Here is a 22,319-nt window from a genome sequence, read left to right on the forward strand (position 1 = left end):
TTTACTTTGGGAATGTAGTATGCTTCAGCCATTGGAAAGAACTTTCCATTGAATTTTAGAAAATCCTTAAAGAATGGCATAGTCTGAAAAAGACAGTATTTTAATTTTGTATGGCTTTGTTAATATATGCCTTTATTATTATCTTAGCATGGCCAGTTCTAACATAATTTCTTCACAGTTTACTCCAATATTTTGATGGAGTGCAAAGATCTTTCTTGGAAGATGCATTGTGAAATACAGAAAATGCGGGAAATTGCCCTTGTTTACCTTGACAGAAGTGGTGGCCTTCAGAAATTCGTGCATGATTGCAAAAAGTATAATGGTATTACTCACTCAAGAGATAGTCTGTTAAATTGATAAGTAATGTCACACAGATTTGTTATTTTTATTTAAGCTACTTTTTGCTCCTGCAGACTCAAAACAAAGTTATGCTGTTTATCGTTTCATTATTTCAATAAATCCTTCTGATATTGCTGAATTAGATGCAACTCTTGGAAACTACATTCTTCATAATCCCATACAAGCTGCACAGATTTTTCAGTCAGTAAGTAGGTATTTACAGACAAGAGTAGACAAAAGTACATCTTCTATATTTTAACTAGATTTTCCTTTCTAAGATGAAGTTATTTTTCAATCACAGGTATGTTTCATAGCTATTAAGACATTATCTTTAATTGAACAACTGCAAACAGAGGCCCAGGTGAGTCTGCATTGTTTTCCTCTATTTAGATCTGCAATCTTTTAAGTATGGTGGAGTATTAACAAATACTATTTTTGTATTAACTTTTCAGTTTTCATTTTCCCTTTGGTTGTAGTATTATTTGTAATTAAAAATAGCTGGAAGTCTTACCCAACCAAATTGCAAGAATTTTGAGATAACTAATATGAAACCTAATTACTCTTATACTTCATGTGTTTCTGAATTTTTTTTCTCATAGCTATATATTACATTGTGTGTTTGTCCATGTAAGTAAAGCTGTTTTAAATAAAAAAAAAAAATTATGGTATTAATGTAATTGTGTCTCTTGTTAGATTAGTATACTGCTGAAACCAACACATTTGCCACCTTTACCAAGTTATGTTCTGAGTCTTTCCGCGTTTCCCTTTAATTACACATCTCAAAGATTTTATATGTCTGAAGGAATAGCGATTGCAATGGGAACTGTAACAAAATACACACAAGGAGCAAGATTTCTTTGTACTGAGGAAACCTGTCCATTTTCTGAAGGTAGTAAAACAAAAAAAAAATTACTATTTCAAAAGCTTTTTCATAGTTTTGATAACTTAACAGAGATTAAAAACCTGCATGAAAAAGACATTTTCCTATGCAGTCTTCTTATGCCAACATTTGTGTAATGAGCACAGTATCATTTTTATTATTGAAAGCAGCGGACCTTGCCAGTGGTTGCTCAGCATTAACAAATGTTTTGGGAGCATAGCTATGCCAGCAATCCATTTTCCTAATGCTGAAGACAGTTTATGTGAGAAAAGATATGTCATCTAAGACATAAGATATGTCTAAGACATGTGTCTTCTAAGATATGTCATCAATATAATTTAATAAATTAGCTGAAAGAAAAGAGCTGAACTAGTAGAATACTTTTTTTTTTTCCTTGGAAACTGTGTTTCTGTTTATGTAAAAATACCACAGAACAGTATGCTTAAGCTACGGGCAACAGCTTCTAGCATAGTACAAGTTTGCTTTAATGAGTAGTTGACTTCTGTGGAACTACTTCTTTGAGTAGTATTACTGAAGTGCTTGTATCGTTGCAGGATTAGGCCGTAAGTACTTTTAAGGCTGTTTTGTTTGCTGCTTCCTGTAACAGAGACCATAAAATTATAAAAGAGAAGCCAAATGCCAAAGTTAGGAGACTGCAGAATACATCATGACGACGTCTTTATGAGGGCGTGTACCCCTAATAATGAATATCCATATCCCATGTCGTTTCCATGCCAGGCAGAAGCAGCGGTCCCTTGCTCCCTGCGCCTCAGAAAGCCAGGCCAGGCTGCTCTGCTTGGGAATGTGCAACAGGAAATTCCGCCATCTCGTGGTCAACCTTTAATGCGTGATACAGATCATTTTAGTGGAAGCATAGTATATGAACATATGCTCATCTGAAGAAACACATGATAAATTTGGAATTTCGCTGTCCAGTATTTTAATCACTTCTATTCTTAATGGGAAATTTAAAATGAAAGCCATGTCCTCATTTTAAATGTTTGGTAAATTACTTATTTTTTATTTTTATTTTAGGGTTTAGGTATATAAGAGTGCATCTGCCTGGAGCTACAGAATCTGCCACAGTGAGGAATGATTTTGTGTGTAGTCTGTGTTCTTCGCCACTGCAGGAAGACATGAAATTTAGAGTACTTGGTGGTAGGAGCTATGTAGTTTTACTGTTAGGCCTGTTACTTTCCTACTTCTGTTACACAATAAGTAAACAAAATGGTTAAGTGCAAAAAGCCCCAAAATACACCAGTCGTTTAAAAAAAAAAAAGCAACTGTAATGTTTTCAAGAGAACTAACCTTTTCTTTGCCTTTATTTTGAAAGATAAACAAATAGTTGAAATGATTGATGCAAAAGTTCTTGATGCTTTGAAAGGATATTCCAATGATAAATCACATTTTAGGATTCAGACGTTTACAGTTTTCTTGAGAGGTAAGCTGAATTTTGGAGTTTTGTCAAAAATGTTTTAGAATTGAACTGTAATAATCCCTTGCATTTTCCTTCTAGGTCCATTTCTCTGAATAAAATGGTGAAAGTCATAATTTATATTGCAGTTCTTTAATAAAATTGGGGGAGGGGGAATACATAAAATTAGCTAGGTGACTAAACAGTATACACAGGTGACTGAAGAACGCACATGGCAAAACTGTTGTGTTCACTTTTATACCTTCATTTAAATAAAATCCCCTGGCCAGTGCTGCAGTATCGCATTCTAACTGTAGCTTGTTTTTGCCTCCTTTCTGCTTCCTTTGGTCAATACTGTTTTGTACTAACTTCATGCATTTTTAACATCCTTCCTCAACCTAGCTGTTTTCCGCATTCCATCAGGATTTTTGGCTTCTACTACCACTACATTCCACTGGAAACTTTAGATGATTTCTAATGTGACTATCCAACTAAAATGACAACTCACCAACATACTTCCATTAATTCTCTTCAAAAAAAACCCCGCCATTCCAAAAGTCTATGGAATTATATGGTTAATTTCTTGAAAACTAAATAGCTCCAAGATCATGAGAAACACTTAAAAACTGACACTGTGCACGTATTGTTATAAAACAGAATCTATGGGTGAGATACAGCAAGCTATGCATGCATTAAATTTCCATTGGCTTCAGTGATCAATGAGGTTAGAGAGGGTCTCACAGCTGAGATTCATATTTCGACCTAACTCTCATTTCCAAAAAATAAATGTGATTTTTTTTTTTTTTAATGCACAGAAATACAAAGGTTCCCAAAGCTATTTGTGTGTCTTTTTGAAATCTGTTTAGCTTGGATCTCCCCTTTATTGTGGTTTTTTTCTCTGACATTTTATAGGACAGTAACTGATAATGGTGTCACCACAAGTTTCAGAGTAGGAACACGTACTTGCAAACAACTGTCCATTTTCTTTTTAATGGAGAACTAAATGCATCATCCATTTTCTTTATCAGGAATCTACTTTTCCTCACCCACTGTGCTTTCCTTACCTTTTGCATCCAACTGTTGTTTTCTGCAATTAAATCATAAAATTGCACTGTTCAGAATGTGAAGAAAAGTTTTCTGAACATGTCTTTAAAACTGTTTTTATGCCCTAACACATCTGCAGGTTCTCCCCCACCACCACCTTTTTTTTTTTAATTTCTAGATGAACTGGCCAATAAAATGAAAATAGGAAACCAGTACAAGATTATAGGAATTCCAGCTTGTGTACAAAATGGCTTACAAGCTACAGCATGTATAGAAGTCAATAGTGTACAGCTCTGTAAACCAAATGGTAAGAAAGTTCCATTAAAAATTGACTAAAAAAGTTGGAAAACCTTCTAGAACACAATCTTGAAAGTTGGTGCAGTTTTCTATTATCTAGAGGTCTGGATTACAAAACCACTCTGGGACTTTCCTCTTACAGACTGAAATGTATCCTTACTGCTATTTGAGAATATCTTCTTTTGCCCGGTTTCCATGTGTTGGGAAACTATGTAATTATTTACTGTGGTTCTTCAACTTCTCTTTCCAACTTCTCCTATCCATTGGAAGGTACTTGGAAATCATACATTAAAGGAACCTGATACTTCAGTTCATTATCCCTTTCTTATTCCATCAGTTTTAGCACATTGTGTCTGCTACTTTTTTACTAGTAAAATTAATAGTGTCAGATGTTTACATTCTGCATTTGTGCTTAACACATAAACAGTCTTTCTTTGTTAGTTTTGTATCAAGACTAGAATGGTGATTTGTTCTAATATATCTGCATAGCTCTCTTAGGAAGTGTTTGTTAACCTGTACTTTGTTTTCATTAGGTCCTTCTTTTGTCAGTGACAATTTTAAGTATCTTCTCTCACTGACTTCAAGTTCATGCTGGAGGTTTACAGCCATCCTTGCCAATATCTTTGCTTCTCAAGTTGTTCCACCAGGCACTTACAATACTTTGAAACTCGCAATATTGCTGAGTCTAGTACAGACATGTGAAAAAGAAAATGCAGATTATCTGGATCTGTTGATTATGACAAGCGACACACTAGTAATCGATAGGTAAAGAGATTTCTTATTTTTCACGTAAATAGTTAGAATTAAAAACATGAGTCTTTTTAAAGATAACAGGATCAGTCTTACATGAAAGGCTAAAGAGACTACACTTTAAAAGAAAATACAGGGCTCCAACTTAGTAAAGATAGCCAATATTTATCCCTGGGACATTTTTATTTATTTCAAGTGATAAATCTAGATCAGAACTTCACTAATAATAAAACCCCTTAACACTCTTGTAACGATCTCAGTAAGATGTTAACACTAGCACTGCTTAGCAGAGCTCAAATAAAACTTTTCTTCCAAAATCAAAACTGAGGACTGTCCCAGAAGCTGGTAATGATGAAAGCAAAGGGCTCTACTTTTCAAATCTTGTGTCACTTCAAGCCTTTTCATCACCACTTCCCAGCTATCAGCATTTTCAGTTAGTAAGCAGTGTGTAAATAGATACTTACATCTTTATCATTCTTTTTCATAAAAACTATACTGATAAGGTATCAGAAGTCATGTATGCCTTTACATGGAGGTCATAAATCCGGCTGTTGTTGCCTTTAACAGAATGTTTTTCTGTATTTATGCATGTTATGTATTTACCCCTTCGCACACCTATAAACTGTTAACACAATTTCACATACACTGCAGAAAAGTACAGCATGCTCACCTTTAAATTTACATTAATTTAAACAAAACTACTTTCTCCTTCCCCAACTCAAAACAGGGATTCATTTTTATTTTTGGAAAACAACTTTGAAAGTGGCATGAATTTTATTTTCATTTGAGAGTTCTTCCACAAATTCAGTAGTATTTTTTGTTGTGGAAAAAAAATACTTTCTTAACCATTTGCAAAATTTAGCTGTAGAAACTAGTTCAAATTTGAAAAAAATGTGGGCTGCAGGATTTCTTTCCCCAGGTTAAGAGTAAGATTTCATAAAAGAAAGCATAGGAACTCGGAGTGTTTTGAGAATCAAAACATCTGGTTACTAGTAGAACAGTTGCACACTGTAACTCTTGGTCAGTACTGTCATTTGTACTGTCGTGCATGTGCGCATAGTATTTTATTGTCAGTAGCCTGTCAACATAGGCATTTCCTACATCATGGTTATATGGTATGCTAGCCTATTTATTAATACTTATTCATTTTAATTAATAATTTTCCCCCAGTTATTAATAATAGACTAAATTGTGCTCTGACATCTTAAAATCATTAGGAGCCCTTGATTGTGGAACCAGACAGACAATTTGCAACCTCTTTGTGCCAAGGAACACAGTACAGGGGATGAAAAAGAAATCGAATACCCGCTTTCTCAAAAAGGACTGGGGAGGGAAGGAGGAGGGGGGTAACCCAGGCAGGCAGAGCTTGCACATTCCCAGCCTTTTCCATTTTTCCCAGATGGCCAGGATTGCAAATCCAGGATTTCAATCACTGCAAGAGTTTCTCTAGAATAGGAATATGAGTTAACAATATGGGGCTAAATAATGAGACTTCATTGACTTCCTAGGAATTACTGCTATTGCAAACCATGATTTGCCTCATATGTTAAATCCATAAGAAATACAGTCCTGTTGGCAGCCGTTGGCAAGAAAGTTCGGACTTGTACCTTTGTATTCAAAGTTACTTTAAACATTTAGCTTTGACACCGGTTTTATGTTAAGGCTTTTTTTTTTGTTTTATTTTCTAAGTGATCTTAATATGTATAAATACCATCATATAGTGTAGTATTGAGTTGTTTAAGTTTTGGAAAATTGAACAATAACAGTTCATGACTGACAAAATTATTTAATCCTCTAGGCTTCTGAATTACAGCATCTGTCTTCTGCCTCGTGGCATACGACACCCACCTTCTAGTGAAATTTTTCCTTCTGTGTCCAAAGATAAACACGGAACTGGAAGTGCTAGTATTCACGCTTGCAGTGCTGTGCTGGCTAAGGGTGGTATCTGTTACATAGGAGACTTATCTTCATATAAAAAGGATAAACTTGAACTTCTGCAGTCCGGTAATCTCACACCTACTAATAAATGAGGGGACAGAACAAAACAAACATGCAAATTCATGGCTAGGTTTGTTCCCCAGCCTACGGCCCTCAACTGCTGGTAAAATCTATAAGCTATTTTTAACCAGCCTGTGTAAGAAAAAAGGACAAAAAAAAGCCAAGGTCCTATTAGCTTACATTTGCTACACAGGCTATGCTGCAGAGATCCATTGATCATGACGATTCAGTGAAATACATAATCATGACTGGTTTCAGACAAGTGTGGGGGGGCAACTAGAATTTATAGTTGAACTAGATCGATTACTTAACTGATGCTATTTTGCCCTGTCCTAGTGCTCGAGAGCAGAACGACAACAGTATTCATTCCTGGGAAGAAGTATGGAGAAGCAGCTGACCAACAAGTTACTATTTCAGTTCAGACCAATTTTTGGTCTTATGTAGATGTGGATTGTTCCTCAAAGAAACATATACAGAAGGACAATTTTTTAATTGGACAGATGGTAAAGCACTTGCCTTGTTATGACAGTAACTGTACTATAGCAGTCATTTGTGTTTATGGTTATTTCAACTTATAAAATAATGGGAACAATCAAATTTGTTAGTATTTCCCAAAAAGTCGCTACTTAGTGACTTTAACTCAAGTATCTTCTGAAATGAGCCAGCTTTCCCAAAAGTAGGTATCGTTTATTTTATTCAGAATAGCTTTTGCTAACTACTATTGAAACAAAATTTTACTGCCTGTATTATAGGTAATTCAGTAGATAATCTTGCAGGACTCAGAATATATGGATATTGAACATTTCAGATTGAAAAAACTGCACTCTTTCTACAAGTCAAAAGGCTAAAATAAAGTAATTGTCTTCTTTCTCTGGGTCTTCTCTTTAGGATACGAGTTTGATCCCACCTAACCTTCTAGATGTTTTTGGGCTTTTGATATACAATGAGTTTCCTTCCTGTCGACTATCTTCTCCTCTTGTACATCATATCTTGAAAAAAGCCATTAATCCTGAAGCCATACTGTACAAAGCCTCCCAGCAATTCAGCATGCAGGATTATGAGGAGGTAACAGATACTACCCAATAATTTAGAAATGCATTATACTTGGGGATTTCACATTGTTTCTGGAATCAGGTGGTTCTCTCCGCACATTCCGACTGCTTATTTTTAAACCTGTCAATACTCACTTCCTACCCTTTCCCCCACCATATTCCCAGTAGCACTAATAGGATCAATGATAAAATTCCCTTCAGTTCTTTCGAAGGGCCAGCATAATAAATTCAGTTTGATCTCATTTTTGAAAAACATACTAGGTTAACATTCACATGAGAACAGATCTCCAATACCTACTTTTGACCAGAATAGTTTACAATCAGTAGTAAAAGCTAATATTCCATTCTAAATAAACTGTCAATATTTCTAGTATAATTAACAGATGTTTCTGTTTAGTATCCGAGATCTATCCTTATCCATAGCTGAATAGTGACAGCTGTCTTCATAAAAACTAGTGGTAAACTATTTTGTCCAAACTATATTACTATGCCACTGGTATGTTAAAAGGTGTGAAAAATGTACATTCTTTATTTTTCCAGTTAAATATTTAAAATGTATACCCTCTCTCTAGTTCATTTTGTTTGCTAAGAATCTCCATGTTGAACTGAGTTCAGAAGCAGAAAACCTCATTCAGGGCTACTATCTTGCAAGTCGCAGAGTGAGAAGAGATTCTATTCATGGATCAACATTATCAGCATCTGCACTAAAAATTCTGTATGTTCTACTTTTCATAGTAAAGGAAACACATCTATGTTTCAAACAGAAAGTGTGCTAACCTGCTCAAGAGCTTGTTAAATAAAAAACTAGACAAGACTAAGTTTTGAAAAAGTCAAGTGTAAACAATCTTATCTACCATTTAAGAATACCATTTATTTTATATATTGATATCACAAAAAAAAAGTTTAGAGGATTTTGCCAGGGAAAAAAACCCAGTGATTTAAGAAACAATTCTCACGATTAAAGCTATCTAGAGAAACAAAAATGGGATTTAAATTATCACAGCTTTGTATTATGCAAACAGAAAACATATTAACAGTAGGTAATGTGCCAAGTTCCACTGCTTCCTCCATAGTACAAGGAAGTCACGCATCATAATATGTAGTTTGTCAGTGACAAGTCTAACTGCACAGTTTTGTGGGAAGTTTACACAGCTTAAGTATGGGGGCGGGGGGGGAAAAACCACTCCAGTGTTAACTTTCAATTTACAGAAGTGCTTGAAACAGGGCAATACATACTGCATTCACATCTACAATATTTTTTATTTCTGGCATGCTTATATTCCTCTCTTAGGATTTCACTGTCTAAGGCTCATACTAAACTAAGTTTAAGAAAGAAAGTACTTGAGGAAGATGCGTTGATTGCCATCTTGTTACTTGAGTCATCTCTTACCCTAAAACACGGTAAATGATTTAACTCAGTCTTTAGTCTTGGGTACACCATTTTCATATTTTGGCAGTTTTAAAAAAGCTTATGACAACTGATTGCAGTAACAGTTAGTTTATTTCAAATCAAAGGCCACAATTTCCACTGTTGAAGACTGATACAAGAAAAGTCTTTCACCTGACTTTCCTGCAAAGCCTCTCAGTGCTGTATGTAATTAGGCCACAGCCCAGCACCAAGCCTCCATCCTCTATGCTGGCTTATAGGAGGCATTGCTCCTGTAACACTCATCCAGGTTAAACTAAAGACAAACTTCCCCCACTGGGGAAAGAAAAGACAAGGGCCTGAGGGCTTGTTTTTTGTTTATCTAGCATCACAGTCCCATTTGTTCACATGCAAATTTGGCAGTGAGACAAGAATTATGATGTAACAAAAATGATGTAAAATACAAGAGTGCATTACTAAGTAATCTGTCACAGCTTTTTTTCCTTTGAAGTCCTCCTGGCAAGAGTTTATCAAGTCTTATAGCGCAAGTCTTCATTTCTTCTTTGCTTAGGTAAGTCTGCATTATGTGTAGCACCAAATCCTGTATTTCCATTTGACCTCAGTGATGAAAACTCCCTGCAACAGAGAGACAGTTACCTAATGCAGTGTCACCATCAACTGCTGAAGTTTATTGGTGCATATGGCCCAGGAATTCACATTAACAGTAAGGAAGAGTAAAAACCCCGCTCTGCAAGTAAAGCCTGAAGTTTCCATTTTAGCTTTTTGAGAGACTGCAGTTAGAAATACACAACTAAAAGTTTAATATTTTTGTAAGACAGTTCAGTGCTGTTTTTCTAAGGAATAAAGCATAGCTGACAGGATTGTTACGAGTTTTGTGACAGGGTTGTTTGAAGGCAGGAGTGATGTCTTCATCCTAGGAGGCCATGGCTTCAGAACAAAGCCACAACCTGAACGTCTCTTCCTGGCTGCCACTGTTCATCCACAGTTAAGTGACAGGAGTAAAGCAGGGTTTTTAATAAGACTACAACTAACAATTAAACCAGGAGTTTAGAATCTAATGTTTCATTTCAACTACATGAACTCTCTGCAGTTTTTGTTGCTTCAAGTGTATCACCCAATGAGGATTAAACCGTTTTAAGTACCTTAAAACTTTTTCTAGTGTAAGCCAACTCTCAAATTATTACTCATGTTTTAAAAGGTATAAAAGTATCACCACACTGCTTGATGTTCTATGCCTTAGTTTTACATCACAGCAACATAGTATTAGATCAGGATGCTGGTGTGCTCCTACAATCTGGGGCAGGGGAAGGAACCCCAGTATTTCCACCTTACTTTATACAGACTGCAGGGTGCATATGGCCCAGAACCATAGAACCCTACAGGAAGGTGAAAAAACCCATTATTAGATGACCTGGTGGGTAGGCAGCTCAGTGAGTTCAGCTCTACCTCACTGCAAAAACAACTGTAAAGAGTGCTGTGGTAGAAGATGAGGAGTCTGAGCTACAGCATGCTTCTCCAACTGTGGACCTCCCTGGTTTTATCTTCCTAGTAAGGATACAGCAATGGACATAATACTGAGCAAGTTTACATCCAAGAGGTCCATGTTAAGAAAAGCAGCAGAAAAATTGTACAGACTTCCTGTCAAATCTGGACAAGCTGAATATCAAAGGCTTGGTACGACTCCTACCCAGGATGTCATCCAGCAGGATCATGGTGCTGCTGCTCACATAGCCTCAACAAAAAAAACAGTCACTGAAAACAGAAATCCAAGATCTTTTTCATACACACATTGCTTTGGAGAGAAGCAGAAAAGCTGCTACCACTAACACTGCAAGCACTCTCATTTAGACAACATAACACAAGTTTTCCTACATGTTTTAACGCTTGATTTATTCCATTTTGTTGAATTTAATATGAATATTTACATGTAACAAGTAAGTTCTAAGAGAGTCCACAAGGCCACTTCCCCTTCTAGAGGGACAATCTCACCTGAACTTCATTTGAAGATTATTCACACATTTTCACTAAACAGCTACTCCTCTGCCTTACTATTGAATCAAACAGTGTTTCTGAGGAGCAGGAAGGGCCATGAAAACATTTCAAAGTGCATTAGAACTCCACATTTCAGGCTGCCATTTTCAAGCTAAAAAAAGAAAAGGAATTTCAAAATTAGTTAGTCAGTTTTCTGTATGCTTAACCAATCTTACACAAAGTTATTAACTTTACTGGCATTTCAGATTCAAAGATCCACATCAAAAACCAGTCAGATGGGTAAACGGCAAAGATTTCATCATTATGCCAGCAAAATTACTTCTAGACTAGACTTAAATAGAATTCCGTTACAAATCACTATTTTTGACAAGCTGTGTTAAGGAACATATATCCTTAGAAAAAAAAATTTCTGCAAGAAGAGCACAACTTTTTAACCTCACCTCTACCCAGCTTCCCCTGTGATATTTTAAGCAAAAATTAGAAGACTAGTAGCAGTAGTGCTAGTAAAGGAGAGCGCAGTCAGTCAGTAGTCCACAAGTGTCCTTGACTTACAGGCCACACCTTTGGCTGATGTAAGCCAGCGCAGTTCCAGACAGCAGCAAATGTGGCCAGTACAGGCCTTCAGTGGCTAGCAGCATAGCTTACTGGAGCCCAAGTACTACCGTATCACAATGAAAAAGCGACTTACGTTCTTAAACACCCATACTCCTAGAAGTGGATGGAGTCTACCATTGGCTGCATGTGCCTACACAAGGCTTGAAGACAACGGAGAAAGTCATCTGATGTCATAGCACCTTTAAAAAGAGTAAGTAAAATCAGATATGATGGTAGCAAATCTACCATCTGGAAACTGGAAAAATCCTACTAATTTGCTGGCACATCAGATACAACATTGCTCCTCACAAAATTCAGTTGGGTAAACGGCAAAGAGTCATCATCATTACGCCAGCAAGCATTTTGCCACCTGTGATTAAGACTGGTGTCATTTTTTCCAGGTATCAAACACAAGGGGATTTGTTAAGTTTGTCTCAAGAGATGTGCTTCGATAAATCCAAGCAGAACTTTCTTTGTTAAGCACAGAATGGCTTCAGTATAGCCAGGAACAAGAGAAAAAAGCTCTCGCAGCACAAAACCCCAGGCCCCTCCCTGTTGTTCTATTCAAGCCCCAGATGCTGAGTGTCTTTCTAGAAGTAAATTTCACTGCCTTTCCCTTTGGAATATATTCCATCAGACCGATATGGTTAAGTGCCAACAGGGACTGTGATTTGAACATGCTGTTCTTCACTTTAGTCTCTCACTTCCAACTAGCATCTGTTAATCCTTCAAAGCAGAAGTCTTGTTTCTCCCCCCAGTTAAAAACCTAGATGCTCTGACACTACTACAAACCTCTCCCCTCCAATTCCTTTGGGATTCTTGGACTGCACTTGCTTTGCTCTGGGGAGCAAGTCTTAGAGGTTTTAAAAGCTGTCGTAATACATTTTGTTAGAATTTCTTGTTCCATCTGTAAGAGAATTTACAAGCCATAAAACAGCTCCAGAAATCTAGATTTCAGGAGGCTTTCCTCAATATTTTTACGTACAGTAAGAAGTAATTAGTTCTGTAGCTCCAGAATTCACGTGACATCTTTCTGCTTGGAAGGCAACAGTGTAGCAGAGTCCAGATTGAAGATTCCCAAAGCCAATAACAAACTCATCTCTTCACTTGCTGCCTAAAACAAGGGAGAGAGGTAAAAGAAGTCTGATTTGGAAAACTCCACTGCTAAGCCAGTAGCAGAGAACATCAACATTTCCTTGGGGAAGGTAAGCCACTCACAGAAATACCAACCTACTGGGCAGCCTAATTGCTGGCTTTATCATTGCCTGGGGAGAAAAAGTACAGGCAGCATCAGCCAAGATCAAGGGTGAACAGAGGCGTGACCATTTTACCGAAAGCAAGCTCCAGGATGGAGAATGACTGATTGCAGGGCTGTTACACTGCTCCTAACAAGCAGCCATCACCGGGGAGAGGAGCACCCTGGCAGGGCACAGCCCTTAACCCCAGTTCACGTGCTGTGCTCTGGGCAACTTACTGACACATTTTCCTGTCAGCTGGATTAAGGTCAGCACGGTCCTGGCAGGAGAGCATTACTGCAGAGACTGCCCATAGCCCTGAGGTCCTGTCCCAGCCAGGACCCACCATTTTGGATCTGCGCCTACAATCCAAAAAGGGCATCGTCAGGGTCACCATACACCGCTTGCCAAATTCCCGAAGGGGAAAAAGGTAATTTATCTTTAGAATTAGGACATGCATTTGCCAATGAAAGTGATTTATCAGCAAAACCAGGTCTCTCTGGATGTCCAACCTGTCATTCCTTTGAAGACCCGATGAACCAAGAGGTAACGTAACCACCACAGCTCGCCCGTGGAGCAGTATGTTCTAATTAGGTCCACCTCAGGCTCAGAGGACTTATGCAGGCCCTGGGAAGCCCGTGTGGCTAGCAAGCATCAGCTGGAACTAAAACCCCAGCACCCAGACCAAGGCAGCTGTCAGTGCATCGCTGCTACACCTGGCTACCAAAACCAAGATACAACAGCATGGCAAACACTCATCTTTCAAGGGATGGCTTATGCTGTTTAGAAAACAGAGCCAGCAACCCATCCCTTCAATTCTTGAGGCTGCATTGTTTTGAATGGTCAGAACTGGGTTTCTTACGTTAAACAGTCGGGTATATTTCCAATTCCTCTGAAAAGAAACAATCAGAAATCACTCCAACGATCAGACGAGCGTGTGCGCGCACCGACGAGCTGAGGAGCTCCTCTACGGAGGCGGCGGCACCGAGCCCGCGGGCGGCGGCTTGGGCCGCGCCGCCCCCCCCCCCCCCCCCCCCCGGAAGCCAGCCAGCGGCGCGCCGCTGCCGGAGGCCCGCTCGGCCGCCCCGGCGGAGCGGCATTAGGCTGGGCGGCCCAAGCTGCCGCTCCGGCACGGGAGGCCGGGGCAGGCACGGAACAGCCCCCGCCACCGGGGCGCCCCTCGCCTTCACGGGAGCCCTGTCGGGAGGGGTCCCCCCCCCCGGCTCCTCCGCCACGCGCCCCAGTCCTCAGGGCCGCGGGGCGCGCGGAAGGAGCGAGCCCCGGGCGGGATACCCTTAAATAGGCCGCGCGCCAGGGGCGGAGCAGGCGCGCGGCACCCCGGCGGCACTTTCCGGCGGGGCGGGGCCTGCGGGGGCACCGGGCGTGGCTGCGCGCGCATGCGCACGCGTGAGGCGGTGCCCGTGCCGGCGGCGGTTCCTGGGGCGGCGGCGGAGGTTGCGGCGGCGGTTACAGCGGCGGTTACAGCGGCGGTTGCAGTGGCGGTTGCGGTTCCCGGCGCCGCGGCAGCACCTGTGAGGCCGGGGCGGAGGAGGGGGCCGTGCGCCCGCCCGCCCGCCGGCCCTGGCTGTGGCCTCGCAGCCCGCGGGCGGCACAGGCGTTCCTGCGCCGTGGCTTCCCGCCCTCAGGCCGCCGCAGCGGCGCTCGTCCCGGGAGCCCCGAGGGGCCGCCTGGTTCCTTCGGACCGGCAGCCGCCGGAATCCGGTAGCAGCCGCCGTAAGCGGCGCTTTCGCTGGGGTTCGGGTAGGAGGGCTGGCAGCGGAAACCCGCCGGGCCTGGGGTCTGGCTGCGGCGGCACCGGGCTGAGCCGCTCGGGCCTGGGGAGCTGGCGGCGAGCTCGCAGGTCGGTGTTTGGGGGGCGGCTTATGGGGTCGCGGTCTGGCTGAGAAAAGCAAAAGTACCTGAGAAAGACTACCTGACATGCAGAGGTCATCACGGTCTTTTTGGTGTGTCTTATGTACCACAGGAGTCTTAATAAACCCCAGCGTTTTCAACCTCGAAATGCTTCCATCCTCACTGAATAGTGAGTCTTTCAGAAGCCAAAGCCATGGAAAATTCATCTCGGCGGTGCTGTCGTCGTTTAGTTTACACAAGCACAATGAATACTTTGTGCTAAGGGTCTCCAAGGGAAAAAGGAGCGATTGGCAGGGTATGTGCCAGGGAAATGCAATATGTGACTGGAGGGCGCGGTATTGTAGTTACAGCTGCACGTATGAGGGAAAAAAGATCTCTACGCAGCAGGTTTTGCGTAGGCTGGTTATTTGTGTATGGCCGTCTGAAGTTTACCGGCCCCGTCCCTGCAAAGGAAAAGCTGTGATGACAGTAACAGGTTTGCTAACATCTTTAAGTTACTCCATGAAAAATGGTTCCTTTTGATAGCGATGTGTGAACATTGTAGACTTTTATTCCAAAATGCATGCGTATTTCCAGTGCCAAATGCCAAATTGTTATATTTTGGTATACAAGGATACGAACTGTTCCTAAGAAATGTAACATTTGATGCAAACATCAGGTTTGAAGCAAACAGGCTCAGAGGATCTGTTTTGATCCTGGTATAAATTTCTGGAAGACAAGAGCTCTTCCACTGATCAAATTAAGTGGGTTACCCAACCCGGTGTCTTGGCTCTGGTAGAAGAGGCATAGCAATTTGCAGCTGATGCAGAATAATCTGTCTCAGAAAAAAAAATCCCAACTCATAAGTATGGGGAGTTCTTCCCAAGTAAAAAACAGCTGTTGTAATTCAGTGTATTCTTACCGTCCTTTAATACATCTATAAAATGCTGCTAAGGTCTCTGCGTTGTCATGTATGTGGCCACAATTTATACAAACGTTGTGGGTACAAAGTAGCTCCGGTGTTTGCTGCTCCATTGCACGGGCTGTCTTCTGACCGCTGTAAAAACTCCGCCTGTATGTAGTAAAAGTCTGAGTAGAGATGTTTTCTCCAAGCCATCCATTCATAACTTGCCATGTTTCTAACCCTTATTCCTATCCATTTTTCATGCTTACTTCATGAATAAGCAGTCAGAATCTTTCAATTACGTTTATTGAAGAAGCCTTTAAAAACTGGGGGGTGTATGTCTTTTTTCCTTTTTTTTTTTTTTTAGTTTCTTGAATTGTGTCCCTTCCAGGTGTATTAGTTAAGAGCCTGTGAAGTAACCAGCAGCTCTGCACTAGGTAAGAGCATGCAATTGATGCAAACATCACCGCATTTTGCGTTTTCCCTACGCCATTTGGTATGCACGATTCCTACGTGGTTTGGTTTTATTATCAGACCGCTGCTATGCAGTGGCAGCTCAGGGTTTGACGTTGCTTTCTGGCTGAGATTTCGCTTGTCCTTTATTCCCTGACCTGACGCCATTCATTTAGACCTCAGTTACATACAAAATGAGATGGAATTCTCTGGGCTTCTACATTGCTACTTGGCGTTTTATCAGTCTAAAGTGTAAGCTGTGTCTCACGCCTTCACCTTGTACAGCAAAGTACTCCTGGAAACCCTCCCTGTTGTGTCACTCTTTCATCAGACTTGACTGCTGTCACCTTTACAACTCCCTCACATCTCCTCATTAGTATTTCTGAATACAAATAGCTGTCCCAATAAGAGGTCATGCTTGCCCACTTTTCACTACTATGGCAAGTGAGTACAGTTCTTTAACAAGTCAGACTCTTGTTTATGTAAGAGTAGATGCTTGGCTATGCAAAACTGCCCTTTTGTACATGGTTTTTTTCCCCCCCCCCCCCCCAAAATACGGTCATTTGTGTGGTTGAAGGGTGCTCTGGCTACATGATTCTCATAATAAACCACTTAGAATTGTAAGTAAGAACTATATGCCTAAAAGTTTAAATATATATATATTTAAACTATTTTAAGTATTTTTACTCTTTAAAAGAACAATCTAGTTAAAAGCTTAGAATGCTGCAGGGGTGGAGGGGAGTTCCAGATTTTACCATGCTTTACAACGCTCACATAGCCTAGATGGTTTGTCCAAGTCTTTCTAATGGCTCTGCTAATTTTTATGTACTTTCTTATACCGGAGGCCTGACTTTCTGTGATACCAAACACTCGACTTGCACTGACATGCCGAGCACCTCTGAAAGATGTCATAAGTTTGACTCAAGAATGAAAGCAATAAAGTGATTTTTTTTTTATATAAAGGTTGTTCTTGCTGGTATTTGTGTTTTCCTTTTCTGCTAAATGTCACTTTAAAACGTAAACTGTGATGAAGCCTTCAGGAAGAAGTTACTATAAATGCAGAATATTACTATTAGAAACTATTGGTCGTGTACAATGAGAAACTGATAGAGATTCTGCAACTCAATAAATGCATAACATCCACTGAATAATATTTAATAAAATGTTTACCTCAGCAATAACGAACTATGTAAGAAGTACAGTGTTTTACAGAACAGATACATTAGATGGCATTTGTGCATTTAATTTCAGCTTTTCTTGCTTAAATATAGAAGATGTTTAAGTGAAAAATGTGCTATGAACAAGCCGACTCTCAAGGCTCGTTTGCTTGAATGCACGAGCCCACTAAAAGACAAGATAAACGAGCCTCGGTATCGTGAGCAGACAAGTAGTACTGAGGCAACACTTACACATGTTTTAAACCCTGTAGCATGCAACACAACCATATGGATCAATACAAAGAATATCAACGTACAGAGCAGTTTGTGTCTGTTGTATGTAGCACTGTGCGTACGCAGGATAGATTTCAGCCCGTTTTTACTCGAGGTGAGCATGCATCCACATTTTCAGGAATAACTACATACATTTAAGATTATCCGAAGGACGAAGCCCTGACCTGACGACGGCGGTCAGGGGCATTTCTGCCATCGGCTTCGTGCAGCGAAGAAAGTGCACATGGGATTTCGACTGCTATTTTTTGACTTGCCCTCTGCTTCTCACCCAAGCGTGTAGTGCTCTGTACTTAGCCAGTACTGCATCGCTCCTTCTCCCCCCTTTTCCACAGCGTACCTATTCACCGCCTGTCCCGGAGGGATGAGGTTACCTACGCTGCTGGCAGCTCTGCCCTGGGGCTGCCTCCCGTCTTGGTGCTGACCGCCATCGCCTTCACTTCCCCCTTTCAGATCCCAGCAACGTCCTCTGTGATAGAAACCAATCATGCGTCACATTAACTTAATGAAGTATTAATTACATTTCAGAATCGATTCCTTCTCCCCTGCAAACAGTATTTCAGGAATTATAGTTTGTCTGTAGATATTAACTTAAATATATATATATATAAAAGGTGTAATAAATAACTTTTTTTTTAGAAGCGAGAGGGGAGATTAGATTTGTGAAGTTGTTGATGTTTCTCCTTGGTTTGCGCTGTCTCCTTGTGCCGAGTGAGTCAAAAACTGTCCCGTAGCTCCAATGTATAACCTGGATCGCATCGGCCACTTCTGCAAGAGAAGAGACAAGCACGGCGCTGAGACACGCAGGAACTGCACAGTCCGAATGCGGTTCTCAGCCAAGTTTTAAACATTGATGGAATCACAATATGAGAAAATAGGAAAGTGTTGCTATCTGCGGAAAGTTCCCATTTTGTCATTTGTTGGAAAAAAGTCGCTAGAAGCTGGGTAACGGAACCTCAGCCCGAGTATTTGCTTTGGTAATTAATCGTGAGGCGCAGCTCCTAAGCCCCCCGGGACCCAACACGCAAGTCACGCTGATCGGTCACCGTACCACAGTTAGTATACTCGATGTTCTGTTGGTAGAATAAAACAAAAGCATTCCTCTTTACGGTGCCAGGGATACTGTGGGGACACACCAACGCCTGCAGAGATCGCGGCCCTGCCTGCGTACCCGTTCGTGCTGGCCGGCCCCCACCACACCGACCGCGGCGCGGGGGCTGCTGAAGGCTGCGTTGGAGGGAACTTAATACAATTGCTCCTCGGCAGTCTTCAGCACTGACAACAGTTCTTTGTCAGCTCCAACAATTTCCAATGAGGCAATTCATCTTTCCCTTCATTGATTATTGGAATAATCGGTTACATTGGTGTTAAATATCTATTCGTGGTGCTCGAGTTTCTTCACCCAAGCAAGTCCCTTACTGCAGACAGCCCTGCAGCAAGGGCGACTGCAGCTGCCTGCCCTTCTCTTGGGAGGAAGCATTCAGCTCCAGCGCGATGTGCCGAGTTCATTATGAGCGAGGTGGACGTTCGAAAAGACAACTTGTCATACACATCTGATGCAAAAATAGCTGAAACACAGCCAGCGTGTTGTTCCAAAAGAATAACTTTTTTTTTTTTAAAGATGCTTTTGGGAACAGTCTGGCACCTTTCCTGTGGGTAATGAAAGAGAGCTCTAAAAACTAGAGGGGCTTAATACTGCAGTGAAATCTCAGCTCTGCTATTTAAAGACATAATGAAGCAGCATATTCTCAGTTGGAAAGACCGTACAATCTCACTGAAGTATTTTTATTTCAAGAGTGATGTTACGAATTCGTCACCAATAAGACATCTGAATTTAAAGTCATTAACTGTAATTTTTGTTTGGTTTGCACACAACGGTACTTGGACATTTTACTTTCCTCGCTGTTTGTAGTTACCGTGCTTGATATACGAGTGTAGTTACAGTCCTTATCTGTACTGGTTGTCTCATATCCTGCACTTTGGGTTTTTTTTTTTTTTGAAGCATGTACTATGATTTGTCTGTGACACTTGTGTTCTAGTGCCAACTAAAAAATTAATTTACTACCAGGAATATTTGAAAGGTTGGTTAGACTCATAGAATCTTTACAAAACTTAATATGGGTATATGGCACATTAAGTAAGATTATCAAAAATCATTGCTAGATGAGTGCAGTATTGCTGTTATTCCAGTAGCCCAGGAAATGTGCATCTGGATCATTTAACTGCTGTAATAACTACTTAAAAGTATTTCACTGCAGTAATAGTTGGCAGCTGATAAAAAGTACCGTAAGAGACCTGTGTCCTTTCACTCCGACCAAGGGAACTAACAGAAGCTACTTCAAACTTAGTCTGAAATACATCAAAATATTTTTTTCTTAAATTATAGCCATCTTCTAATTGATGTAAAGGTTTTGCTTTCTTAATGAGCCTGCTAATCATTTAAATGGCCTCAGAAGCCTACGTTCACATCACGCTTTTTACAGCACCCAACACTGTGAACAAGAAACTCTCTGAATTAGTCACTTTATAGGAATTAGAGATTACTTCACAAATTAATCTTAATTAAATCATTCTGAATTCACCAGACTTAAAAAAAAAAAAAAAGAAGAAAAAAACCACCCTGGTGCTCTAACTCGCTCCCTGAGACCAGAGCCAAAGAAAATACCCCGTGGTATTTTAAGAGTCCCGTCAGTCACTGAGCAATGCATTTGAAACCAGTTTCCAGCCCCAGGTCCTCCCCAAGAGCAGTTCCCCTTTCTCGTCCCCTCTGTATGGCCGTGAATTTTTTTGACGAAGGCAAAAGCAACAACAGTGTATACCAACTAGACGAAATAAATGCATCAGAAAATGACTTTCATAGAAGGAATTAACACGTAGCTGGTAATTACCACCACCTCCCACGCCTTGGCTGCCTGGGCAGGAGAAGCAAAGCGGGCCCCGCCGTGGCTGGGGTGGCGGCTGCGGGCAGCGCATCGCTCCAGCCACGCACAGCCCCTGCGGCGGGGGCTGGTGGATTTCCTGGGGATCACCGAGGTTTCCACGCGGGGGCCGAGGAGGCGCTGGGACTCCTCCGGTGCTGCCCTCCGCCTTCACTTCCAAGGGACCAGGTCCCACTGGGTTTGGACCTACACTGTATTTGGTATTTTCGTGCAAAGGCCCTGAAGCTGGAGGGACAAAGCTCCGGGACATTTCCATCGGGCCCCTAGCACCTGGATGCGATGGTTAGTCTAGGCAGTCTTTTCATACATTAAGTCTGGCAAAGTAAATACGCTTGAAATCCTCAGTTTCATCTAAGTATCTTTAACACCTATTTACTTCTTCACTGAGAGGAGGTGGTAGCGGCTCCTCAGCTCTCCTACCTTGACAGGGTGGAGGTATCCATCCCCTCGGAGGGTACCCAAGCCCTCTCCCGGCGACTCTTCCTCATCCTGAAGGCTGCGAGTGAGGTGCGCGATGTAGGTGGTGGCCAGGAGGAGCACATCCAGCTTGGAGAGCTTGGTGTCGGGCGGCACGGAGGGGAGAGTCTTCTGCAGCTCGAGGAAGGCATGGCGCAGGGTCTGAACCCGACTGCGCTCTCGAGCGGCGTTAGCGGCGGCGGGTCTGCCAGGAGGTGCCCCAGCCCGCTGCCCGGCCGCCGAGGGCAGGCAGGAATTGCTGCCGGCAGCAGAAGGCAGCAGGGAATCGGGCTCTGCACCCGGGCCCGAGATCTCCTCGCTGCTCTCAGCTAAGTGTCCACAGTCCATTGGTGACTTCCCCGGCAGGGAGGGTCCTGCAACCAAGAAGAGCATCTCTAAAGCCAGCCGCCATGCTGTGCCGAAGCAAATGCTTTCTAAAAACAAGGATTATCAGAAATGCAAGTGCTGCCCGCGCCAGAAAAAGCCAGGATGCTGCTGCGCGAGCTGCTCTTCCGCGAGCTGCTTATAAGTTTGATATCACACACAGGTACAGAAACGGAAGTTAAACTCTTCACAAAGATTTCAATTTTTTGGGGAGAGTATTGCACAGAACAATTTCTTTAAATCACTTGTAGCACAAAGTTCACCTGGCTCTTCTGAGAAAACCCAAGAGGCAATGCTGAGCAGCACTGCCACAGCGGTTTCCATTTACGACCAACTAAAAATTAGGCTAAATGCGATCTTTTTAAAGCACATTATTTGTATAATTTGGGACTTGGGACTGTGCATATATTTTCTATTTACCTGCCATCATTTTATTGAGGGTCTTTAAGTGGTCAGTGCTCTGTGGATTACAGAAAGGAAAATACCATTTGTCAGATGCAGCAGTGAATGAAGCCACAGAGCATAGTACTGAGTTTTTGAAGCATGAAGCTTGCTCCATGATTTTAAAGCATCAGGAACCGACTTCTGTCCTCCCACCCCTAACGCTACTCAGGAATTTCCACACTTATCCTGTAGCTTCTATGTTTTCAAACGTAAAAAGCATCTTGTAAACTGGATTTTGGCCATTGGGGGGCAAAAGAACCCTTTGAAAAACAACAGCAAAAAGCTCCTTTTGAGCAAAGCTGAAAATAATGACCGCAAGGTCTTTCCCCAACTTTCAGAGAAGACGGTCGGTCAGCTCTGCCAGTAATAAAACTCACAGTCCTTTAATTCATTCAATTCCACAGTAAAATGCAATTCAATCGGTATTCCCCAAAGTGCAGCACTTCTTAGCTAGAATA

The 22,319-nt window shown here is 41.5% G+C and overlaps 2 protein-coding genes, 1 long non-coding RNA gene and 1 other non-coding gene across 5 annotated transcripts; 1 reads left to right on the forward strand and 3 right to left on the reverse strand.

The window, feature by feature from the left end:
* The first annotated feature begins 222 nt into the window (after positions 1-222).
* Positions 223-9,878, forward strand: MCMDC2 (minichromosome maintenance domain containing 2). The gene is made up of 14 exons (XM_009485894.2): positions 223-322; positions 414-544; positions 641-700; positions 1,033-1,228; positions 2,255-2,377; positions 2,553-2,660; positions 3,856-3,984; positions 4,508-4,739; positions 6,523-6,728; positions 7,059-7,225; positions 7,611-7,787; positions 8,347-8,489; positions 9,066-9,175; positions 9,712-9,878. The coding sequence occupies exons 1-14, from the start codon at positions 223-225 to the stop codon at positions 9,876-9,878; spliced, it is 2,049 nt and encodes a 682-aa protein (XP_009484169.2).
* LOC142592922 (uncharacterized) lies at positions 9,750-13,965 on the reverse strand. 2 transcript variants are annotated; one of them, XR_012830842.1, is made up of 6 exons: positions 13,845-13,965; positions 13,222-13,344; positions 12,733-12,861; positions 11,842-11,947; positions 11,151-11,304; positions 9,750-9,776 (listed from the first exon to the last, which is right to left on the reverse strand). It is a non-coding gene; the product is annotated as an uncharacterized LOC142592922 (long non-coding RNA). The 2 variants fall into 2 exon arrangements; XR_012830841.1 differs by lacking the exon at positions 13,222-13,344.
* Positions 11,386-11,464, reverse strand: LOC142593083 (small nucleolar RNA SNORD87). Its single transcript, XR_012830884.1, has one exon. It is a non-coding gene; the product is annotated as a small nucleolar RNA SNORD87 (small nucleolar RNA).
* Positions 13,966-18,292: 4,327 nt separating the features above from the next.
* On the reverse strand, positions 18,293-21,405 carry TCF24 (transcription factor 24). The gene is made up of 2 exons (XM_009479423.2): positions 20,998-21,405; positions 18,293-18,406 (listed from the first exon to the last, which is right to left on the reverse strand). The coding sequence occupies exons 1-2, from the start codon at positions 21,379-21,381 to the stop codon at positions 18,293-18,295; spliced, it is 498 nt and encodes a 165-aa protein (XP_009477698.2). The 5' UTR covers positions 21,382-21,405.
* Between the last annotated feature and the right edge of the window lie 914 nt (positions 21,406-22,319).

This window comes from Pelecanus crispus, chromosome 2 (genome assembly GCF_030463565.1).
Source record: "Pelecanus crispus isolate bPelCri1 chromosome 2, bPelCri1.pri, whole genome shotgun sequence".
NCBI lineage: Eukaryota > Metazoa > Chordata > Aves > Pelecaniformes > Pelecanidae > Pelecanus > Pelecanus crispus.

Excerpts from the sequence above, each read along its gene's own strand:
- TCF24 (XM_009479423.2), bottom strand. The coding sequence starts at position 21,381 with ATGGACTGTGGACACTTAGCTGAGAGCAGCGAGGAGATCTCGGGCCCG. Across the intron at positions 18,407-20,997 it reads GATACCTCCACCCTGTCAAG|AAGTGGCCGATGCGATCCAG; the intron begins GTAGGAGAGCTG and ends CTTCTCTTGCAG.
- MCMDC2 (XM_009485894.2), top strand. The coding sequence starts at position 223 with ATGCATTGTGAAATACAGAAAATGCGGGAAATTGCCCTTGTTTACCTT. Across the intron at positions 545-640 it reads CTGCACAGATTTTTCAGTCA|GTATGTTTCATAGCTATTAA; the intron begins GTAAGTAGGTAT and ends TTTCAATCACAG. Across the intron at positions 6,729-7,058 it reads ACTTGAACTTCTGCAGTCCG|TGCTCGAGAGCAGAACGACA; the intron begins GTAATCTCACAC and ends GCCCTGTCCTAG.